The 24,873-nt window shown below is 39.6% G+C and overlaps 1 protein-coding gene across 1 annotated transcript; it reads left to right on the top strand.

Annotated features, from left to right (window-relative positions):
• The first annotated feature begins 515 nt into the window (after positions 1-515).
• SLC26A4 (solute carrier family 26 member 4) lies at positions 516-24,644 on the top strand. Its single transcript, XM_063155488.1, has 20 exons — positions 516-670; positions 1,178-1,317; positions 3,439-3,549; positions 5,168-5,358; positions 5,811-5,975; positions 8,501-8,653; positions 8,765-8,847; positions 9,800-9,947; positions 12,305-12,418; positions 13,168-13,245; positions 13,435-13,530; positions 14,944-15,050; positions 16,380-16,449; positions 16,759-16,851; positions 16,953-17,048; positions 17,934-18,164; positions 19,626-19,680; positions 19,997-20,142; positions 21,298-21,381; positions 21,892-24,644. The coding sequence occupies exons 1-20, from the start codon at positions 516-518 to the stop codon at positions 21,913-21,915; spliced, it is 2,340 nt and encodes a 779-aa protein (XP_063011558.1). The 3' UTR covers positions 21,916-24,644.
• The last annotated feature ends 229 nt before the right edge of the window (positions 24,645-24,873 follow it).

Below are 24,873 nucleotides of genomic sequence, written 5' to 3'. Positions count from 1 at the left end.
GTGCGAGAGTGGCCGGTCCTATCTCACTCCCTCAGGCTCGCCTTAACAGCGAGCACTTCGGCGGCCGCCGGCGGGCAGGTGGCTCTGAGGGGCAGAGGCCACCATCACCTGCCGGCGGGTTCGTGTGCGTGCGGCCAGCCCCGCTCCGCGCCCCCGGAGCCCTGCCCGCGGGCCGCCGCCTTTGAAGTGCAGCCCCCGCCCGAGGGCACGGGCGCGGTCGGGGCGGTCGCTCGGGAGCGCCGGCCGGAGCGGGGCTGACCAGGGGGCACCGGGGGGAGGGCGCACGGAGGCGTCGCCCGGGCCGGCCCGGAGCCGGGTCTCTCTGTTTCCCCGTAAATAAAGCGTCGGGCCGTGGGCGGCCGTATAAATGCGGCTGCGGCGGGGCCGGCTCGCCCTGCCCCAGGCCGGGGAGCGGGCGCGGGCAGAGCCGCGGTTCAGGACGCGGACAGCGCTGCGGGGCCGCGGGCGCGGCGGGGCCGGCAGGGGGGGCCGCGCTTGCCGGCTCAGGCGGGGCCATGGCCGCGGGCGGGCGGGCGAGCGAGCCGCTGGCCGAGCTCAGCCACTACGTGGTGGCGCGGCCCATCTACAGCGAGCCCGGCTTCCAGGAGGAGAACGAGCGGCGGCCGCCGCTGCCGCCCACCCTCCGCGAGCGGGCGCAGGCGGCCTGCAGGTGGGTCCGGGCGGCGGGAGGGAGCCGGGGGCGCGCTGTCCCGGCGCCCGCAAACTCCAGCCGCTGAGGGATGGAGAGTCCCACACGCCGGGCGCATCCCTGCTCCCCTGCCCCACACGCCGGGCGCATCCCTGCTCCCCTGCCCCACACGCCGGGCGCATCCCTGCTCCCCTGCCCCACACGCCGCACACATCCCTGCTCCCCTGCCCCACACGCCGGACACAGTCCTGCTCCCCTGCCCCACACGCCGGACACATCCCTGCTCCCCTGCCCCACACGCCGGGCGCATCCCTGCTCCCCTGCGTATCGCACTGCCCAGGGCGGGCTTCCTCAGGGAGCGCGCTTTTGACACCACTACGTGTCCCGTTCCTTCTGGCAGACAGGGCTGTGACGGCCACTGCCCCTCAAATTTAAATGTTCATCAGCTCAGCTCTCCGCCACTTTGGGGTTCTTGGGGCGCTCCAGTTGTAGCTCGGTGGGGTGTGTTGATCACTTGTTTTCTCGCAGATGTTCAAGGAAAAGGGCCTTTCAGATTGCCAAGTCCTTTCTGCCCATCCTGGAGTGGCTGCCCAACTACCGCGTGAAAGAGTGGCTGATCAGCGACATCATCTCGGGGCTCAGCACCGGCCTCGTCGCCACCCTGCAAGGTAAAGTCAGGCGCGCCCGGGGCGTCCCCATAAGGGAGCCGGCTGAACACCGGGACGTTTTGCAGATGGAATTACAAATCTGAGGCTTGTTATTTAATACTAGATATTAGGTATTATTTTGCAATAAATAATTTATGGTTTTAATTTATTCCTTTTTCTTTCCTTGGCTAGAAGATTTAAATTTCCTGTGATGTGCTACAAGGATGTATTTAACTTTTCTGCCAGGCGTTTTACTCAAAGAGTATTTATTTTGATATTTAAAATTTTAATTACATTGTGATAAATCAGATAGGTTGTGTGGTCTTATTTCTCTTTCTTGATTGTCTAAGCCTATAGTTCTTCTGCAACTGCCTGCAAAAATCTAGTTATTCCCCTAAAATAATGCAACCTTGATATCTAATCCTCTTTAAAATTCATCTATCTCATAAGGTTGTTCAGGTCTCTGCAGAAGACAACCCTCAAGGAGGTCGTGATGTATTCAGATTTTTAAAAAATTAAACTTGATGGATATTTAGAGTACATGGCTTGCGATGTTAACTTTTCCTTACTTCCTTCTTCCACTTGTTAGTAAAGCTTTTGGTAGATGAACAAATAGGAAAGTGTCAGAAATAAGCAGAAATTAGTTCAAATAAACTACTTAAGGAAGACTCAGAGGCAGAACCAACCTGCCTGAGGCAGCATCCATCTAAGACAGGACTGACTATAACCCTGATACATCCAGTAATTTAATCTCAGTAAAGTTCTTACACTATTTTCACACTTTTTTTCATGACTTCAGCAGGCAAAACTAGCTGTGTGAACCCCACACTTTCCCTCAATGGAAATTCAGTGTTTGTGGAAGAGGACAAAGATTTACATGGGAACAAAGAAAGCAGTTTACGCATTCCCGATTAGACACAAGTATTCTCTCCTGTCTGTTCCCTTGGAGCATGCCAGGAAGGCAGAGACTGGCAGGAAAAAAGCATTACAAACTTCTGCCCCAGGCAGGGGGTGACCTGAGAAATAAAGAAAGTGATTCTTTCCCAAAGAAGAGTGTCAGAGCTGGAAGATCTTTGCTGAAGGTAATGGCACAGTTACAGAATCCCTGTGCCTTTTTAAAATGAAGGGCTAGATAGAACTTTCATATTACTTATAACACAGCTATTGTGCTCATACTATAACCTCCTTTTTTTTTTTTTCCCGTGGTCTTTTTTTATCCTAAATATAATCTATTTGTAAAACCAATTTTAAAATATACTGTCTGGTGTCCCACCTGTGCATTAAAAAAAAAAAAAAAAAAAGCAGAAAAAAATGGAAAAAAACCCAAATTAATGCAAATCTACACCTAGATATAATTAAAAAAAAAAAAACACCTCGAAATTTTAGAACATGAATTGCAGGAAAAATTTGCCAAAATATTTGCAAAAAAATGTTGGGGTCTTGAGGTCCCTGAAGTCCCTAATTCCCAGCAACTAAGTGTGTTGCTTGCAGTCCTTCAGTCAGTCACAGTAGAATGACCAGCACTTCAGGACTTGTCATACTCTGACAGGTTTTGGAGAATCTTTGAAGGAGAACTCTGGCTAACTGAGATATGATTTTGAAAGCAATTTTTTTTTATTGCTTGCTGGATTTGACAGTTTGCACAGGTATGCAAAGGAAGAAGAACCAAGGCTCTCAAATTTATGTGACTTACTATTGGTAGATTAGTTTTTACTGGGAAAAGAAGTGGTCCTATTTTCACAAGAGCTGAAGATACTGAAGTGTATTTGTTGTGCAATAACTCAGACTTACGCTTGACATTTCTGTCTGAAACTAGAACCTTCACACATCCTCCTTTTCTCTCAAGGGCACTCTTGCAGCAATGTTCCCCACTTAGGTTTCTGTCTCAGCCTGTGTATTGGGCTACCTGTGCAAAGACTGGAACATCTTTCAGTACTCACTCAGCTACCAGCATGGGATGTACAGTCAATTACAGGCTCTGATACTCACTCACGTGTGTGCCTGTGACTGACTTAGAAAACAAAGCATATTCTCAATTGCATCTGGACCACAGCAGTAAATCTTTCTGAAAGTCTAATCTAGACAAGGTAGTAGATTGCTGAGAGATTTTAAATATGATATTTTGATGATCTATCATTTCAGGTTTGGCATATGCTTTGCTGGTTGCAGTCCCTGTTGGATTTGGTCTCTATTCTGCTTTTTTCCCCATCCTGACATACTTTTTCCTGGGAACATCAAGGCACATCTCAGTTGGTAACTGCATGTGTTCAAATAACAGTGATTTATCTATTTCAGTGTTAATCCTTACAGCAGATGTTCATATTTCATACAATATAACTACTTTCTGAAACAAATTGGCTATGGTGAATATTGACATTGGTAAATCTCGGGAAATTAAGGCTTATTTCTTCTTTATACAGGCAATTGTTAACAGCTAAGTTTAGGTATGCCACTGCTTTTTGCTTGAATTTGTGCTGAAGTTTAAATCTTGCCTTTGGCTACACTCTGTGCAAGAAATTACAAGATCAAGGCCTCAGTAGGCATGACAAACATTTTGTCTACCAGCTAAAGCTCAAGATGGCTAAAACAAAGCTCTTTCAGTCTTCTCTACAAGCCTTATTTGCTGCATCCTTTTTTCATTACTGTGAACAGTATCTTCTTGCCTGTTGTGGAGACCCAGAACTTGTCTGTCCACTCCAGCCTCACTGTAGGGCCTCACATCAAGGCCATGGGTAAACTTGTTGATTCTTTCTGAATACTTTCTTTAGAATATGAGGTTTGTTTGCTGTCGGTTCTCACACTTAAAATTCTTCTTACAGCTCGATCACTGAAGTGCCTTTTTCTTCATTCTAGCAAAGTCTAGTCTTTTCTTCTTCCTATCTACCAAGAACACATTGTTTTCCCCTCCCAGAGCTTTGGCATGATACTACACTTTTTCATCAGCTTTCTTCTCTGCTGCATCAAAACATTTGCATCAATGTTTTCTCAACTTTGTTAGCCTCTTCCTACCCTACCAAGCAGCTCACATTTGCTATCCAGATCTGACTTGTTATCTCAATTTATGATGGCATTCCTACTTTCTAGATTATCAAACACTCCTTTTTTTATGCTTTTCCCAATGCTCTTATTCATGAAGTGTCCTTTAAGGTATCTATGAAATTAACTTAACCTTCTTTAAGACATTTTGTGACATTTTCCTTTTCTGCATAATTTTAGTAAATAACTGCAACAAATATGATTACTTTTAGATTGTGTCTTGCTGGCACAATGATCACTTTCTCTGTATCTTGCCCAAAGTATAGTTTCAGTCATCTTTAGCCAATGTAATAGCACAATACTGCTAAAAGATGTGGTTCTACCCATTGGATCATGTTCCTGCCACATGTGTGTTGTTGGGAACCCTGCTCATGTGGCGTGCTGGATCAGGTGAAAACTAACCATGACAAAAAAATCAAAAAACCAACCAACAAAAAAACAAACAAACAAACAAACAAACCCTAAAATTCAAAGAAATAAATGTTGCTTTCACCTGGATCGGTGATCTGTATTGTCTGGTTATGATGCAGATACAAGGGAGATGGTTGGAGTGTGTTGAACATGTTGCCACTTTTGGCCTCGGTGCAGCCCTAAATTGGCTCAAGCAAAGCATGAAACTGCTTATCTGTATGTACAACACAAGTTATTTAAAGAAGGTGCAGTATTTTTGTCTCATGTATGCAGTGCCTGTGGCTCTTAGCCCCCTAATACTACCAATGTACCCCAATTACAATATTACATGATTTTTTTGAAGTAGAGTTCCTTGTCTAGTCTGATAAATGTTGTTTTTTTTCACTGTGTGTTAAAGTTCAGTGTGTTCTGTTTGTCATTACAGGTCCATTCCCAGTGGTCAGTTTGATGGTGGGATCTGTTGTACTGAGCATGGCCCCAGATGAGAATTTTCTCATAGGAGGCAGTAATGCTACAGGGACTAATGTCACAGGGGCACTGATAGACACTGAGTCCAGAGATGCACAGAGAGTGCTGATTGCAAGTACTCTCACATTCCTGGTTGGAATTTTACAGGTAAAATAGTTGGCTTGAATACACAAGGTTGACACTGCTTTAATGTTAATGGCAGAAAAATGCCTACTACAGTAGTCAGATGTTTTCCTGTAGTAAAACACAAAAATGAAGGAAAGTTATCACAAACTTTAAAGAGCTTCATATCCTGTATGGAGTCTCTGACAGCATGACTGGGAGCACAGAGAGCAGAACAGCTCTGCCATTGCAGACCAGAAGATCTGCATGAAACTGGGTACTAATGGTGCATATCCTGGGGCTTCCTTTCACACATTGCTTCAGGTCTCCTTTATTTCCTTGGATGGACAATACTAAGCTACACTAAGCTGAAATGGGGCAAATATTGTCCTAAGACTCTGCATCAACAAAGAGAGAAAACAAAGCATAAGAAATTTCCAAATAAAAGTGTACCTTTTTGTTATTTAACAAGCTGATATTCTTCATGATTTTTCTAGGTTATATTTGGAGTTCTCCAGATTGGTTTCATTGTGAGGTACCTTGCAGATCCATTAGTTGGGGGATTCACAACTGCAGCTGCTTTTCAAGTGCTTGTGTCACAACTGAAAATAGTTCTGAATGTTTCAACTAAAAATTATAATGGTGTCCTTTCCATAATATATGTAAGTATGCCCTTCTAATCTGCTTTGGTTTTATGACAGATATTTTTATATAATTGTTTATCTTCTGCTTCCATTTCACACAGGGATAGTTCATATATATGATAGTAAGTATAGGGCATTCCTTTAGTTCTCCCTTTCACGAAGATCTGCAGCTGTTTATTTTTAGCTGTGGGGTTCTAAATAGCTGCCTTTGGGGTTCCTCAGACAGAAATTGCCATCTTGAAGTCTTTTTCAGACAGAGCACTTTTTCACATGAGGTTTAAATGCCAAGCAAAACAGTTTTTCACTTCTGGAGACTACAGTTTGTCCCATCCCTTGCTTTTTCACTTATTGTGAAGGACATTTGATCATTTATTAACCCTGTCAGGTCATCTCCCAAAGCTCTTTACACTTAAACCAGCAGATCATTGTGGTAAAGGGCATTGTTCTCCATTTCCCACTGTAGCCATGTATGTGAATTCCTAAAGGATACAGATTCCCACCCTTTGGCCAGGTACCTATTGGTTAGCAAATGTGAGGCTGATTGTTGCTGTTACAACTCCATTTGTTGATTTTTTTTAGAAAACGCTCAAATGGAGAAATGTTTGGCTGCATTACAGAAATACTGAATTCCTAGAGGTCTTGTACTACAGAATAGTATCCTTTCCCAGGAAAATTATTCAGAGTAGTGTCACTGACTTCAGCATGAAACTATCTAGGTTCACAGTATTTTAGATGTTCCATAGCACTTCATATTTCTAAAAGAGGCTGTTTTAGGGGAAAAAATGTGTTTGGAGATTTTACATGCCAGTTCTGGCAACCAGATTAGGAAAAATACAGCAGGCATCTAGATTAACAATAATAGGATGAATAGAACTATAAACAGCAAGGTAAAAATTTAAAAAGAGATCTGGAGGATTATTTGTGGGGGTAAAAAAATATTTTCTTAACGGGCCTTTTCAGAACGAATGAAAACTCTTCCCCTCAGAACAAGGAAAGTTAGATGAGACAAAGTACTTACTGTATAATATACCTTACAGCAAACCTGGCAGAATGATGGACTTGTTAATCCAGCATCTTTTTCCATCTGTTTGTTTATTGAATGAATGGTATAATTTAGTATAATACATTTTTTGAAAGGACTGCATGGTTCTCCCAGCTCCAGCAAGGCTGAGTGGGATGCTGACTTTTTAGGTTAAAGTTCAAAGCTTCTCTGTTCTTGCAGGTGAGCCAGGTGAATGTGTTTGCAGGTGCATGTAGAGCAAAGAAATTGTTATTTCTGGTCTGCTCAACCAGTGATTTGCTGTGTCTGCTTCAGCAAGTTTTGGACTTGCTTCAGTAGTGTTTAGCAAACTGCAACACCAAGCATCCAACATTAGCAGAATCTGCAGCCAAAGTTAGGAATTTACTGTTTCCCTGTGGAGTGAAGCAGTGCAAGAGGTGCTCAGCCATTCTCATGGGATCTGTGATAAACAGAAGAATGGGCAAGAAATGGCTTGTCAGCCAAGGGAGGGCGTCTGATTCAGTGTTTCAGGAAGGCTTCTTAACTTAGAAAACATAGCCAATTAAGCACTTAGACGTTGTATTTCCAAACCAAAGTCTGTTCAGAAGGGTGGGAGTGCTGCTGCTGCAAGCCTCCTCTTATGTTTAAACCAAAAGCTCATTACTGGGGGAGCTAACCAGGATGCAAGAAGTCTGTTTCCAGCCCCTTTTCTACCAGATGGTTCTGCCACAGCTACTTCACTATGCATGGGATAATTACATTTTCTTGGAGACAGGAGGCAAGTGAGAACTACCCTGATGGTTAGGAGTGGGACAGAGTGGTATTTGTGACTTTCTGTAATCATCCCTTCATGTTTTCTCTGTTCAATAACTTGTAATAAACAATAGGATCAAGCAAGGGCACAGGAAGGGTAGAGAAGGGAGCAGCCTATTGCAGCCCAGTTTGAGTGCTCCAGTCTGGGCTAAACTCTGCTGGGAGGCTTAATTTACTGTAGAGTGAGGTTTAGTGGCTGCTTTTCTGAAGTGCAGGATTCTCCACAGCCTGGTATGACCTGTGTGTTCACACTCATCCTCTGTTTGTCAGCAGTGGAAATAGGAAACAACTAAGGCACAGACCACATGAACTGGGCATGAAGTGAACCAGAGCTTTGCCCATGGGTCTGCTAGCTCTCTTTAGAGAAATGAGGATCTCCCTTGCTATTTGTCAAAGTGAAGAAGCTCCAGATCTTCCCTTCCTTTCTCTGATACAGGTAGAGGTAAAACACAGAGAATTAGCCCTTTTTACTTAGTATTAATTGACTAAAATTGGGAAGCAGAAGCCCCCTATGTGGACAATTCTTGCAGTTATGCTTTTTCCATTAAATTCACTATTAAATCCATTTACTGATAGCACCTTGACAATACATTTTCCTCAGGCTTCTCTAGGATTGAATGAACTTACTTGGCCTTCTCCAAAACCCTATGCATCTGGATCATCTCATGAGTATTTGCACATCCTTCAAATGGACATGGGCATGTTTTATGCTGTTGTTTTTGTTTTTCAGACTCTTGTTGAAACATTTGAAAAAATTGGGACCACCAACATTGCAGATCTCATTGCTGGACTCCTCACAATTTTTGTCTGCATGGTAGTTAAAGAAATAAACGATCGCTTCAAACACAAGATACCTATACCTATACCAATAGAAGTGATTGTGGTAAGCAAGGGGGCATAACAAAAGCTGAAAACAGATAAAATTGATGGGTCTAGCTACAGGAAGACAGGAACTCTTTTTAAGTCTTAAAACTGTTGTTTTATCTTATTACAGACAATAGTAGCCACTGGCATTTCCTATGCTGCAGACTTGGAAAAAAAATACAATGCAGGCATTGTTAAGAGCATTCCAAGAGGGTGAGTTTCTTTGTTTTGTGGGGAAAAGGTATTATTTTAATTGGCTAAAAATTACTGTAGTAAGAGAAAATGCATAAAAGAAACATTGAGAGCTGTTACCTGAGTTTAGAACTTAGATCTGGGAATTTTCTGAGTTTTACTTCTGGCTCTATCAGTTATGCCACCAAAATGTGTTGCCTAGCTTTCCTTTTGTAAAATGGGCTTAGGAATGTCTGTCTAATTCATGAAGTCCATCTGAAAATTAATTACTTCCTGTTCATGAAGTGACTATGGGACTGTGGAAAATGGTTTTAAAAAATAATAATTTTTAATAAAGAAATTCTGCATAGATTTAATTTCTGTAATCCTGAGTTATCCCACTGCAGTTCATAATCCTGCTGCTACTGTTATCCCAATCAACTCTGTCACTTCCATACTCATAGGAACAAGGATGTTGAGGATTACACTCAGAGAGACTTCCACTTGAAAGATTCAGAGCACTTCACAGTAGTAACCTTCACATTCCATTTAGTATTCAGGGCTTAATTAATTAAAATTTGTGGAAACACAGTAGGGGATAAAATGCTTCTGAGATCTTACTGAAGAAGTATGTTAACAATAGTATGAAGTGCCATTAACATATTTATATAATTCATCACACTATTCAATACATTCTTTATTTGATGCTTCAAAAAATGTAGTTTTTCACTTTGCTATCATAAGGCCAAATCTCAGTCATGCTGAGAACAATGGGAACTTTGTTGCTGACTAATACCATCAGGATTTGGGCTGGGGTGAGCTAGATAAGTGTGTTCTGTATGTCAATGGGCTGTTTCCACCTTTTTATTAACTTGAAACATTACACTTCATATTATAAGCAACCTGTATGCCTCTGCCTCAAACTCCTTGACAGTTCTGGTAAGAATGGAATTCAGTCAAAGTTGGTAACACCAATATATTTTCTGAATGCTAGATTTTTGCCTCCTGAGCCTCCAAATGTCAGCCTGTTTTCCCAGATGATTGCAGCCTCCTTTTCCATTGCTATTGTTGCTTATGCTATTGCTGTGTCTGTGGGGAAGGTATATGCAACCAAGTATGACTATGCTATTGATGGAAATCAGGTATGTATAACCAAAATAGTTTATAAACATAGTGATGTTTATAATGTAAAACATGCTGACTTACGTAGCCAAATGAAAGAAACACCATTCACATACATTTTTCAGACAAGCACTGAAGTCTGACAGGAGAAATCCTTTCAACTCTTGAAAAAAAATAGCTGAAATGGCCACATAGAGATGAGCCAGATCCAGCTGCAGTATGGGCTTTTCATACTGTTTCATTCCTTCCTTATTGGTCTAGTGACTGCAGTAGCTCTGAAAGGGCTGAGCACTGTATAGGGGAATTTTCTGGTGATGTCAAGTTGACATGGCCTAGCAACCTACTTTCCACTTCCACTTGTAAGGCATATTTTGAGGTGGGTTGCTTGGGCAGATGAAGGCAATGTCAAGCTAAGAAGTTGCTCTGGACAGCTTTATTTAGGCTTAGACTTCATGCAGGATTTGAATCAGCTGAACTTTACAGTTAATAAATTATTGTACTTCTCAGCATGACTCCAGTAACATCAATGTAACTACACCTGGAACCTAACAGATCAGTCCTGCAGCTTCACACAAGTTACACACGAGTGCCTACCAGCATTTGAACGTGCTGGAGTAGCTGTGTGCACTAAATGGCTGAACTGCTTTAAGCATTGGTTTCTAGGGGCACAGAGCTAGAACGTGCCATGAGCTGTGCATCACAGGCTGTACAGGATTCCTGCATTTGTTCAGTGTCTTCACTGGGGGTTATGTTGCTCGCCCGTGGTGTGGAATTAAAATGTCAGAAAGCTTCCTCATCCTGCATCTATGCTAATTTGTAATTTTATCCTTTGAGCATATTAGAAAATGCCCACACTACAACCAATAGATGAGTATTTTGTTTATTGAATCCTTTATTTTAGTCCTAATGGATTACATAAAGTTTGACTTTAGAAACACTGCTTTGCTGTATATAAGAAAATTATGCTTCTGTTTGTCAGTTTACAATCCTCAAAGGTCATATCTGGTAACACTTGGTCTTAAAGGTGACAAAAATGCACCAACTTTCTGTTTAATAAATCTCAAAGAATAATACATAATCCTAGAAGTGCTGTTTATGCTGTTCTGTTGTTTAATATGTTGTTCTGCCAGCAGTGGTGTGCTTCAAAGATACTGATTAAATATTGTAGTAGAAGAATCAGTTTATAAAAGCAGAGTGCCTTCCTTTCATTACTATGTTATGAATTTTACATGTAGCAAAGGTTAAATGCATTTCAGGATGATGAGCAAATAGTTTAGTTGATCTGGAGAAGTTAAAATAACATCATAAATGCAGGTAGTAAAATAATTTTGAAGGACAGGTTGATATTATTATCTATCAGTGTCTACATTATCTTCATAGATACAGATCATTAACACCTAAGAAGACTAGGAACAATACCTCCAATATTTTCTCATCAATCACAGTGGTTACATGGGAATAGTCATGAATCATTTAGATCTGTTACTGCTCTTGTGGTTGAAGCTAAATGAAAACTTACAGGAAATTTAATTTTGTACAAAAGAGGGGAGACAGCCAAAATCAAATATTAAATTATATTTTAAAAAGCTTGCAGTGAGTGAAAAGCTCTTGTGCCTGTGTCAGCTTGGTGAAAATAAGGTTTCTGTCAATTATATGGGGTTGGTTGCAGACAGCTCCCAAATTCTTGATTTCCCAGCAGAGGAATGGCCCAGATCCCAGGGCATAAAGCTCCCAGGGTCTTTGTCACTTGAGCAGAAAAACCAGCATCAGTAGGTGCTGGCTTCAGTGACCCTGGGGAAATCTATGAGAGTGCTGCCTCAGACTTAGTGTGAGTTCATTGGGATGCTTAGAGTGAAAATTTTCTGACTTAGCAAACTGGAAGTTTTCAGTGAAATTGTGCATTATTGCAAAGTTCCTTAATAGTTCTACTAATAATACAGTGCTTTGCATTAGTTAAAGTCTTGTCTAAACTCAGACTTTTGTACTGAGTTTAGTACAATAAACTTGTTTAGCTTATGATACCTGGAAGTTAATTTTTTTCTAATACTCATTTCTTGATTCAGTTATTCTAGTGTAATTCTTAGAAATGTTAGGTTTGATGACGTTGATGGAAGTTTTAAACACCTTTTACTCAGATGAGTATGTCCACTTCAGGGGGAGTACACCAACTTCTTTGTGTTGGTTTCCAAGCAGAGGTAGCTGCACTGGCACGAGAGGCACTTGTGTAAACATTTAACAGCTATAACTAGTTCATACTTTTCGTAATATTATTGTGCTACCTACTTTATCAACTACTGCAGAAACTGCTGCTGTCTTTCTCCATTGAAAAACTGTCTTCAGGCATCTTTATTTACAGCAATATCCAATTATCTTTCAGGAATTTATTGCCTTTGGGTTCAGCAACATCTTTTCAGGTGCCTTTTCTTGTTTTGTTGCAACTACTGCTCTTTCACGGACTGCAGTCCAAGAAAGTACTGGTGGAAAGACTCAGGTAATGGCCTCTTCTTATTAGTACTGTGTAGAGGTAAATTTAATTTTGTGTAGTGCACAGATTTCCCTGTGAGATGAAAATTGTCCTTAAACAATTGTGTTGCTGGCACATGGAAAGCCACGGCTCTAGTAGTGAATCATTTTTGTAGCTCTGCCAGAAGAGGGCAATCAAGTTTTACATAGCATGAGTTACCTTAGGGGTCAGAAATCTTTTAACTCTAGTCCCCCAGAATTTCATTTCCAATTAAAGGACTGAGTTAATACAGTAGGATGTGGGAGGAAATCTCTCCCAGCTGGCTATGGTATCTTTAAACTCCCATGTGCTGGCCTGAGCAGCTCTGCCATTTGCCATCCACCATCAGGCATGGAACATCTTCATCATGATCATAAATTACTTTCTTCTACCAAACTGTAGCTGTGTGGTTCCTAATAGTGAAATACTACAGGTTATCCAGCAGCTCCTTTTCCAGCTTACACACAGACTGCTCCATTCATCTGTCTTTGTAACATAACCCCTCAAGAGCTACTACCCTGTGTTTGTTTAGACTTCCTGCTTAATTGAATTCCCTCTGTGTTAGCTGAAGTGAATAATGGTTGCCCACATATGCCTAAACACAATGACACTTTGGCAGGTCTCCCTGTTCCTAAAGAAATGTAATGTGCAACTGTTTATAGTTTTCTCTTTGTAATCCTAGAAACAGATGATAGAATCATAATAAGTTCATTTCCTATAAACACTGTTCTTTGCAGGTTGCTGGTATAATCTCAGCTGGGATCGTTTTGATTTCCATTGTTGCCCTGGGGAAATTGCTAGAGCCCTTACAAAAGGTACTGTACTCTTCAGCACAGCCACATCAGATCCAAATGTTCAACTATGATGGGCAATATTAATATCCCACTTTAAACTGTGGTATCTGATTCCAGACAGGGCTGTGGTTTATAGTGTGTGATGCTGAGCACTATCTTAATATGTATCTTTGCTTCTGAATACCATTTTTTCATTATTTTTCTTCACAGTCTGTGTTGGCAGCTGTAGTCATAGCTAACTTGAAAGGGATGTTCATGCAAGTGTTTGATGTTCCCCGTCTATGGAGACAGAATAAAGTGGATGCTGTAAGTAACCTAATTTTTTTTCTTCCTGAATGTTTTTGTCCACTTTTGGTGGGTTTTTTTACCTTTTAATGCCATCCAAGTTTCTCTTAACTACCACATAAGCAGGATTTTGTGGGGTTAACATCAGAATACTTTTATGTGTATCCTCAAAATGCAAATGCTATAAGGTCAGTAAAAAATTCACCATTTTTAGGTCAGTATTCTGCTAATCTTCTTTATTTCCTAAACCCTGCTGTAAGGGTGCCAGTCAGGGTATTTGTGTGCATTGATAACTCCTTCATAGCCATTTCCATAGTATACAGCAATCTTGTGTTGATATGGCTTCAAAAGCAGATGGCCTGCTGCCTCCTTTACCATTCTGATTTTATCTTTTGCACTGTTAAATGAGTCAGAGACCTTTCCTTAATTCATGCACATACATTTCTGTTGTACCACATGAACATCCCATTTGCCTGAATAATCTCAGATAGTCCTCAGGAAAAATGTTTTTTGGTTGTGGTAAGACTAATCCAAACTAGGATGTGGATTCATTTGGCATGCTAAGGGGTGTATGAAGAGACTTTTCTTATGAACCACTATAACCATATCTTAGGGTACTTCTCACATCTCCCACTGTGTATTCTGTGGAGCAGACCTTCACTGTGGCTCTTAGGGCAGGAAAAGATTGCATGGAAGACATTTTTCCCATTATTTTACGGTGAGTGTCATTGGGCAGTGCCTGCCTTAGACAGAGCTCAGATATTTTAGTCAATCATTTAGTGATTTATAGACAATAGATCCCACTGACTTCAGTGAGAAGTGCAAGCACTCAGCTTTTAAAAAAATTGAGTCTACTGCATGGGCAGTGATGTAGGAAAGAACTGAGCAGTGCACTTCAACTGTTCTGCCTGAATATTCAGTGGAGATCTTAGAGAAGTGCCATCAACCTGTTAATATGAAATACCTCTCTTTGCAACAGTTCTTTCTGATTCTTAATTGTCACTGAGAAATCCCCTTCCTTCCCTATCTGTCTGCATGGGGGGCACCTTACAGTATTTTACATCTTGGTAAAATAAAACTCTTTCCAATTTTAAGAAAGGTTAACAATGATTGCCATCATCAGAAATAAGTAAATGCAGTGTTTAACTGTATCTCCTTTAATTTCATCAAAGGAATCAGATCCTTAAAAAATATTGTTATGTTGAAAACCCCTTTATTTCCTAAAAAGCTAACTATGCCTAATAATCTGATGGATGAAAGCATCTTGGAGGAAGAAGACAACTTCTGAATGGAAGTCAGCAGATTGCTTGTGTGCTGCAATCAGTTCCAAAGTTAAAATATGCTTCTCGTATTACCTGGTCTAGTGTTTCTTTAGTGTGACCAGGAGTCATATGTTAAAATGAAAATACTTTATGTTTGTTATTTCTTCTCCAGATGATCTGGGTTTTTACATGTATAGCATCCATCATTCTGGGACTTGATTTGGGATTACTTGCTGGCCTTTTGTTTGGATTGCTGACAGTTGTGCTGAGAGTTCAGTTGTAAGTAATACAGAATCAGCAATAATTCTTAGTTTTATGTTATAATAAGGCAAGATAATATGCTAAAATGCAAGATGATTTGTGACAGAATATATGCTTGGGTTTACAAAAATTTTGAAATGAAAAAAATCTGTTTCTTTTAGAACAAGACACTCTTTGTGAGCTATCATTTAATTACACTGGTAAAAGAGAAGCTGCATTATTTGATCAGTATTTCATATCATGTTGGCCACTCTGGTGGTACTTAGCCATATGTTTTATGTGCACCCACATAGCTCAGTTCTGAAAAGGGACAGGAACATTCTAGATCAAATATAAACAGATGTATGGCTTTTGTAGTGAGAGAGAGAGTTATCATTATGATAACTCTCAGCAGGTAAAAGTACTACAGTATGTTGCACATGCCAATAACCTTTTCACTTATTGCTTATACAAGACTGATTGTATGGCTGTAAAAGAAGAGCAAGAGAAAGCATGAGAATAAGAAAAAAACTGTGCTTCTGGCTGATTTGTTGTTGCTTAAAGAATATGGGAGTGGAATGGTGAGAAAAGGTGGATTTGGAGAACATCATTCAGACATCTTTTTATTTTTCATTGACCTTTTATCTGAAAATACAACATAACTTCTTTCCTTCAGCTTGGAGTTCAGAGAGTATGGTAAATAGCATTACCAAGGTATAATTGCACTGTCAGCAAATGCAAAAAAATAAAGCCTTGTAAAAATTGTTACACAATAGTACATTATAAAAAAATGAAATTTGAAGAGCCTCAAAAAAGCATTCCCAAATTCAACTCTGATGTTACCAAACTATAAAGGGGAGATGAGGCCTTACAAACTTCAAAACAATTTGCTTCAGCTGTTAAATATATATCTGGAGACTGCAAAACATTTTGGTTTTGTTATTGACTAAAATAAAAATTTAAAAGGTTGGACAAGAATATTTACATAATCTGAAAATAATGTAAATGCATTTCAGTTGATTTAGAATGAAATTCTTTTTTCAGTGTAAATAAATTGTTTTTTCAAACTTCAAGCAAATTTATTTACTTCTAAAATATTCTTCTGGTTTGGGAAACCAATTGAACAAGTTGTTCACTCAGCTCTTAAATTAAAATGGTGCATTAAGTAGGCTGAGACCAAAGTGCCTTGTTTTTATAAAGGCTTGTTTACTATATTGATGCAAAATGTCTTCAACATTTTTGCAAGTCTGTTAGTTTGGCATTGGAAAGCAAACCACAGGAGTCAAAGCCACTTTGTATGCAGCAATCCCTTCAATTCTGTGAGTGCCCATGTATGACATTTACCTTCACTGTCCTTACTTCTGCTAGTCCATCATGGGGAGGCTTTGGAAACATTCCTGGCACAGACATCTACAAGAAGGTCAAGGACTACAAAAATGTAAGTCGTGGCTGGATTGTTTTCCTTCAGTCTACACATCAGTGTAAGAAAAGGTGGTGCCTTGCATACTGCACACAACTTGAATTTGGAAGGGGGGGGTCTTCAAAGATATCAAATTTCAGCACCCTCTTCATCCAAATAGTTGGTCCATCTTGCATGCGGGGTTGTAAACTTCTAAAAACAGAATCCCCTCAATCATCAACAAATCCATGCAATTTTTTAAAATTAGATATGTAACTGAAATAGTTAAACTGCTTCTTCTTGAAAAATGTGGCTGTTGCTGTTTCACCTTATATTCTTTGGCAACAGGTTATAGAACCAGAAGGTGTGAAAATTCTCAAGTTTTCAAGTCCAATTTTTTATGCTAACATTGATGGACTGAAAAGCAGCCTCAAATCCACTGTAAGTGATAAGTTATTGGTTTGGAAGCTTCTTAACTGTCCTCGAGATTTCCTCAGAATTATACTGAGTTAAATTAAATAATTTTGGTCTGTTTTCTGTAGGTAGGATTTGATGCAGTCAAGGTATATAATAAGAGACTCAAAGCACTGAGGAAAATACAAAAGCTAATCAAGAAGGGAAAATTAAAAGCTACTAAGGTAGGTCCTTCTAAAATTATTTATGTCTATTTTTTTTTCTCAAAGGGTTACTGTTGGAACTTCTTAGTTAAGGTTTAATTATGAATTACTCTGTACTCATCTTTGAAATAGACATGAAAAGTGTGACTTACTATATGGTAGCATACAGAATTTATAATAAATCTTAGGTTAACTTACAGTTTTAATCACCCAGACCCTAACTAAAGTTAGAGTTTCTAACTACCTGGACCCCCTGCAGATCAGGTGAGATCTTAATCCATGGTTTAATGTATCAATATAGCAATCATAATCTAGACTTAAAAATGACATGAAAGAAGTTGAGTCACCAATACAGAGAAAACAAAAGACAGTGCAGGCATCCCTGCCCCCTGGGGGTGTCTCACTGTTAGCAGCAGTTTTGGTCCAAATTTCCCACACAGGACTTGCCATTGACAGGGCTCTGTTCTGGCAATTCCTGTGTTTCACTTCCCTTTTCTCTGATGGGGTCACCAGCTACACCTGGTTTGCCCACGTGCCTGGGACCTTCAAGGCCAACAAGGAAGGGAGAGATCAGCCTGGTGCCCAGGAACCTTGAGGCAAGCAGGGAGAGGAAGAAGAAATTGATTTGGTTTGTGTGATTGGTTCACAGGACCTTCAGGGCCTGAGAATGAGGGAAAAGGGAACAAATACAGGATGTGCTCAGCCATAGAGAATGGCTCCTTGCCTTATAAAATGGCATTAGTTATGCTACCCACAGTACCAGGATTGGGAGCAGGGGATACTGGTCACAAGTGTCCATGTCTTGTCAATTCCTTCAACAGAAGGTACCACAGGATGGTATTTTCTGTAACTCCCAAACTCTCCCCATGATTAAATTCTATATTCCATATATTATCTGTGCATTAGAATGGAATCATCAGTGAGCCTGGTATTAATAATGAAGCTTTTGAGACTGATGAGGAACCTGAAGACAACCAGGATCCTCAAGTTCCCACCAAAGAAGTAGAGATCCAGGTGGACTGGAATTCAGAACTCCCAGTCAAAGTAAACATCCCCAAGGTGCCCATCCACAGTCTCATTCTTGATTTTGGAGCAGTAACCTTCTTGGATATTGTAGCTGTGAGATCAATAAAAACGGTAAGGGCATTTTTTTCTGATGTTCTGTGAAAATGAAACTAGTCAGTAGTATGTAAATCCAGAGCTGTTAGCTGAAATTAATTTCTGAGTTTTAAAAAGAATGTTGTTGAAAAATACCATGAAAATATAAATATGAAAAATATCAGCAAGAAATAGAATATTAGTGGTGTGTGTATTTAAAGTGGGAAAAATGCATTAAAAGAACAATATGAAGGGTGCATAGTCAAGTACTCAAAATAATTAACTGCAAAATGTGGTCCCATTATATGCACATGTTATAAAATATTCTAGTTATATATTTTCTTTCCACATGCCTCCTGCTTTAATCTGGGCACAGGATGATGCTCACTCAAGTTTTACTACAGAGGTAGTAAAAATTTCATCTTACCATCCCAGTTCAGTTTTTAGCCAAAAGATTTATTTATTCATTTCTTCATTTATTCATTCTTTTTAATTATGGAGGACGAATGATTCATTTCTTTGTAGTATTTTCTGTGGCTAGTATCAAGTGCTTCCTCAATGTTCATTAATTAATCTTCAGACTCACAGTACATAATAAGGAGATTATGTGTCTTCCTAGGAAGAAGGAAATGAGGTGTAAAGATTAAGGCCAAGTATTTCCATTATTTTTTTGGTGCTCAGTTACAAGTGTGTAGGACCAGATTGTTCAGTCCTCATTTTTTTCTGATAGTTTGTATGTTCAGATTAATGCTTTCAGTAACTTAATTTTGCAGTTGGGACCACTTAGCCTATCTATAAAAGCAGATCTTTCCCATGACTCAAGTTTATCAACTAACAGAAATAGAATTAATAATCACCTCTGAAAACACTAATCTAAGAGACTTGCCTGCCCCCAGGGAGCCAGGGGTAGATTTTAGTCCCCTGCCTTTTAACAAAATGAAATACAGGAGCAGTGTGTGCCTTGCACCAGCCTCCTGCCTGGGTACATGGAATATGGGGTTTGTTGACATGACTCTCTCCATATGTAGCTTTTTCATCCAAGGACAGGTCCATCTGTGCACTGCATGAGGGAAAAATCTGTGTAAAAATTCTGCATGTGCCAGTGAATGAGTGTATCATATCACACATACATGAGGGAAACAAAGCTCACTCAGCCCCAGGTGGTCTCCCTTGGAGAGATGATTATTTGAATTTTGAGAACAGAATGACAGCCTTAATTGGCAGCAGTGCTTGTGCATGTAAAATGGGTACTTCCACTTACATAGTTGAAGAGAGGACACTTCAGCAATCAGGTACCTGACTAGTGGATCTTCAAGTATAGCAAAGTGTAGCAGTACCTTAATTATGATGAATAAACAAAATGTACTGTGTGGAATGAAGACAATCAGAAAAAAATGAAGTGTATGTGCCTATACATTACACAGACATACACACAGATATGTATTTTCTCCTTTCAGACTTTATTTATTGATGTCTTTGTTGCAAACTTTTTTTTTTTAGATAATTAAAGAGTTTGAGAGAATTGATGTGCGAGTATACTTTGCTTCATATCAAGGTAAATATGCAAGTATTTCTACTTTCACTCATGCAAAATATAAAATGAAGGTGAGAAGGGATCTCTAGATGTGTCTGTGTAGCATCCACACTAATAAATATGTGAACTGTAACACTGATAAGCATTGTTGGCTCCACTGGGACACAGAAAATTGTGGGGTGCAAAGGAGATATGGAAAGTGAAAGTCAAAACTAAACTATAATTGATGGATTCATTTGGATTCCCTTGATTTCTGACAGTTGCAACCATGTATTTTAATTTTTATTTCTTAAATACTTCATATTGTATAAACAAGTTACAACTTACTTTTATTCAGACAACCTTATATCTCAGCTGGAACGGGGTGCCTTCTTTGATGACACTGTCAGAAAAGACATATTTTTCTTGACTGTCCATGATGCAGTGCTCTACATAAGGAATCAAATGACGTACAGTGACAACCAGGATCCCATATTTGAGAAGGTAAGGATATCCAGCAGTACATTCCCCTTCCTTCTATCATCTAGCACTCATTCTGGAAGTTTCTGTGGCACATTTGAAATCTAGACCTAGAACTGTAGCACCAAAAAAGTGGGAGTGTAGTAAATTAGGCAGCTTCTGTAGTACATGAGTATTTTTGTAGGTTAAAGGAAGGGTCTGTCAGCTCCAGGAGCTTGTTAGTGAAAAGAACATGAGAAACAGCACATATGGAAAACACTTCATCCTAAGACACATTTTCTGATTTCTGACTACTGGCATCTTAAGAACCTCATCAGCTGGAGACTGCATTTGGAACATTATATTTAATTGCTACAGATGGAGTTTTCTTCAATGTGTCTGTAATACTTCTTTAGGAACCTGTGACACTATCCTGTGGAGATGGGTTCTCTAATTTTCAATTATATGGCAAATATTTCCTGCTTGGTTTAGGCTTGCTGGACTTCTGGATTGTTAGCTGCAATGAATAATTATTCTCTGCTCCCTTTCCCAACGCTGCATAGACTTCTGATCAAAGCCATAGTCTCACTCTACTAGGCATGGATGTGTACAGAAGCTGTTCCACACTAGTGTTAATTCCTGCTGCCCTTCTCTCTGCATTTCATTATTGTATTCTGTGTTTTTTTTCAGATAACCAGAACACTCTGTAGCATTTAAAGGTTTGCTGTGCTCTGTAGCATTTAAAAAGCTCTAATTAGGAAAATGGTCCTATAATGTCCTCCTTTCTTTTCACCACAATTCCTTTCCTAGCAATCACTATTACAGTATTAGGAATAAATAACAATTAAAATTAATATTACTGATAATTAACTAGGCTAGGACTCTTATTTTTATAACTTTTTCATACTAATTTTTCTGCTAGACACTAACATTTTCATAATGCTATACAGCAGTTTAAAGATAGACTTTATTATTGTTACAAAGCCATAACTAGTCATATGAGCAGAGACAGGCCCAAAGGCTCTGCAATTTTTAAGTTCCTCTCAGCTGAAGTAAATCATCATCTTTGTCAAGAAACAGTAACCAAAAGACTATTCTAAGATGTGGAAGTTAATTTAAGGTACTTTAGAGTAAAAAAATAAATTTCAATTATATGGACAACATGTAACTCATCATGTTTCTTAATTTCTTTCTACCAAGATTTCACTGATGCAGGAGTCAAAAGAACCCATAGAGTTCACAGAAGCCAGCCAGCCTGATGATGAACTTGATGTTCAGGAAGAGGTAAGAACTTCAGAACTGAAAGTGTCCATCCCTCTGCCTGTAGCCTTGAGTCATGCTGTGGGAGTATGGCCCTCAGCAGGTACCTGCTCCATAAATGCTTCACCCTCTCTGGATACTGAACGTCAGTGCTACATGGAGGAAGTCACATTTTTCTTGAGATGGTAGTAGATTATATTTGCTTGATTATCTCCTCATCTCTCTTGCTTTAGGATTACTTTTGCCTTACACAGGCTTATCAGTAGATCTAAATATAAGCTGGGCACCTGAAAGAAGACTTTGTAAGGCTTGAGGCACCAGAGCCCAAAATGATGATCAACCTTCTCCTTTCGTTCTCCTTTTAACACAGCAGACAGCTTCTTGCACAACCTGCACAGTTTACAGAAGTTACTTTCTTTGTACTTTCACCGAGTTTTTAGTTTACACAAACATGTCATTTTCCCAGATGGTGTATGTACACTGAGAACTAACCACAGCCTGTTTCTCTGCACCTTTCCAAACCCATTTCTCTAGGCTATGCGCCGACTTGCCTCCTGAAGGACTGCTGGTACCGTCCTGCCTGTGAGAGCACAGCAATATCCCCCCACCAGTACTATCCATACCAGCATTTTCTGCTATGAAAACAATCTTTGCACTTGAAGAAAACCCTGATTGTTTGTCTGAATGATACAGATCTCTATAACTCTCCAAATTTTAGCTAGCGTTATCCCAGAAATATTCTGGACTTTGATTCTGCAAGCACTTTCTGCTGTGATATATATTAATAAAAAAGAAAATCAGAAGACTATTGTGAAAGATGTACTCAGTTTTGGGACTAGTCAGGCAGAAGTTGCACTACACTTTTATCAGTGTGTACAGGATGAAAAGCTGCTCTGTGGCCTGCCCAGGAGAGTGGAAGAGACCAAAATCTTTGGATGGCAAGCCTTTTGTTCAATATTTCTACAAAGCCTAGTAAAAGGGCTGGAGTTCTAGCTGGCCAAGGCTTTGAATTCAAGAACATTTGTGTGAGAATATGTGCTGACAAGCCTTGAAAAATGTACCATGATCATTTTTTTCAAGCAATTCCTTAAATTGCTGCAGGTAGTTAGATCACTGAAAGAGGTGACAGGTGAAACTGTCACATGAACAGGAAACAGCACTGAACTATAGTAATACTTCAAATAGGAAAAGTTTCTAAAGACCCTTGGGTATGGGTTCATTAGATCTGTATTGATCCCATTGTAGCAAGTCTTGCACTCTATTAAGGATTGTCCCTTAAATAAGGGACAGAGAAGGTTATTTTGGCTAGGTTACATAATCTTCATGTAGGCAGATTATGACATAAATTAAGGAAAACCTTAGTCCCTGGGTACTTAATGAAATCTGTAAAACAGGCTGATACTGAGTGTAAGCAAGAAAGTCAGAATGTGACCTAGTATTGACATTAGGGTTTTTTAAATGGAATATAGGTGTATTTTTTGTTTAATGAATAGTTATATTTTTATAGAGATTTTTTCTTTTAATAGTCTACATCAAACTGCTGCTGTTCTTTTACATATGAAAGTTAATAATGCACAAGTGCAATAATTCACAGAAGATAAAGATTTGAGCAGCAAAATTTTAATCCTTAACTAATATTCTTAGTTTTCATGAAGAAGAAATGTATTTTGGTGGAAAACTGACTGCTACCTTAATTTTTTTAGCATTACATTATTTTTTAAATGGGAAAAAACCCTGCATTGTAAGGAAACAGATAAAAACTGAAGTGTAAGAAATGTCCAGGTACAAAATGCCTTTAAGTTCAACAATGTGGAAAATTACCTTCAGTATATTTAATTCTCCTTACTTGATTTCATCAGAGAAATTTTCTCACATTACACTGAACAGAGATTTCTGCTGCAGGTAGCAGTGAAAGAGCTAAGCACTAAATAAATTATTCTGGCTTCAGGATCCTAGGGAAAAAAATCAGGGAAAAAAAAATCCTACAAACTTTGGCCAGTTGGACAGTATCTTAAATAATGGGTAACAGCACCAATCTAAAATCTGTAGTCTCTTGTTAAGGCACAGACTTCAGCCTTCACAACAGTGAAATTTCTCAGTACAGACACTTGAATTTAGGTGATGTTGGTGCTCCAGTCCAAGCCAGCAAACAGCAGGATTGTACTCACAATGTACATAGGCTGTGGGGTGGGCATCCACACCATCTGAGGATGGGGCAAGTGTTCAAGAGACAAATCAGACCACTCTGCACCTCTGCAGATGGAAACATTCATTTCTATTGGCACCAGTGCTTCAGCCCAGCCTGGGATTTGCCAATTCATGCTTTTAACTCTACCTGTCCTCCTCCTGTCCCCTTGCCAGCCTCTCCCAGGAGGCTGGCACCTCAGCCATGGCCCCAGCTCCTGTTAACGTGACTACTGCAACAGCTGCCAGTGCACAAGGCCAGTGACATGTTTCTTAGAAGCTGTTCTGCTTTTCTGAAACTGATGTACATTTTAAGTAAAAATAAACTACTTGGTAAGTGAGCTTTCAGCTGATTGTTATGCAGGACACAGTCTACAGAAAGGTGGTAAAAAAATGGTAGTGGTGTTTTTTTTTCCCTCGAGGCAACATCTGCACTGTGAAGTTTGAGTATAGATTCTTACTTGACAGACATGTCATTACATTCTTTTTTGAACTTTCTCTAGTTCTTGTCTGTACAGGTATTTAAAAAGCAATTAAATACTCAACAGTCTTCCAGTTCTTTTCCAAACAGGACATCTGATCTGGGATTGTGTTAAAATACGATAAAATGCACTTATTCTTGGCTCGTGTATTTCTTCCAGGCATGGTTGTTCTTAATTTAACAGGCACAAAATATTAAACATTTTCTGAAAAACAGCATTTCTCTCAAAGCCTACAGAAGAGTGGCACAGGGGCACAGAAGAGTAAGATGAAGTATGCAGAATGCATTCAAATGTCTTTCTCAGTGGTTATGTGCTTAATTTTCTATGTATCCATCAAAATTAAGGATACCAAAATAATGGATTTTGCAATGAAGCTAAAATTCTCTACAGTTTTGTACTAATTAAAATATCTTTACGTAGTGTAACTAGATGTGCTTATTTTTTTCCAGTAGGAAGAAGAAGTGGTATTTTTGTATGCATTTTGAGTATTACTGTTCTGTCTTTGCATGTCAGATATCAAATCTGGAGATGTATTTTAAGATTTTTTTACACTTTTAAAAAGCTGCATTTGAAAAGTAATTGTACCCATTAACTAGAAAATAAAGTTTTGCATACTGAAAACGTGCTCCTTGTGTCTGTATGTTTGGGGGTTACTTCTTTAAGTTTTGGGTTTTTTAAGTCTTCTCTTTGTGAATTCCTATTATGGGGAGAGAAAGCATATTTATGAAGGGATCAGTGTCACTCTTCCCTTGGGTCTGTTCTGAGGATCAACAAAGACAAAAGGGAAAACCTGTTCCCTCTGCCTTGTGCGGGTAAGACAAGAAATGCTAGACTTTAATGGCAGCCTTTA

Source organism: Melospiza melodia, chromosome 4 (genome assembly GCF_035770615.1).
Source record: "Melospiza melodia melodia isolate bMelMel2 chromosome 4, bMelMel2.pri, whole genome shotgun sequence".
NCBI classification, from domain to species: Eukaryota; Metazoa; Chordata; class Aves; order Passeriformes; family Passerellidae; genus Melospiza; species Melospiza melodia.
This window is presented reverse-complemented; position numbering and strand designations above follow the sequence as displayed.

Coding starts and splice junctions, on each gene's coding strand:
- SLC26A4 (XM_063155488.1), top strand. CDS start 516: ATGGCCGCGGGCGGGCGGGCGAGCGAGCCGCTGGCCGAGCTCAGCCAC. Junction 13,246..13,434: donor TGCTAGAGCCCTTACAAAAG/GTACTGTACTCT, acceptor TTTTCTTCACAG/TCTGTGTTGGCAGCTGTAGT. Junction 20,143..21,297: donor AGGATCCCATATTTGAGAAG/GTAAGGATATCC, acceptor CTTTCTACCAAG/ATTTCACTGATGCAGGAGTC.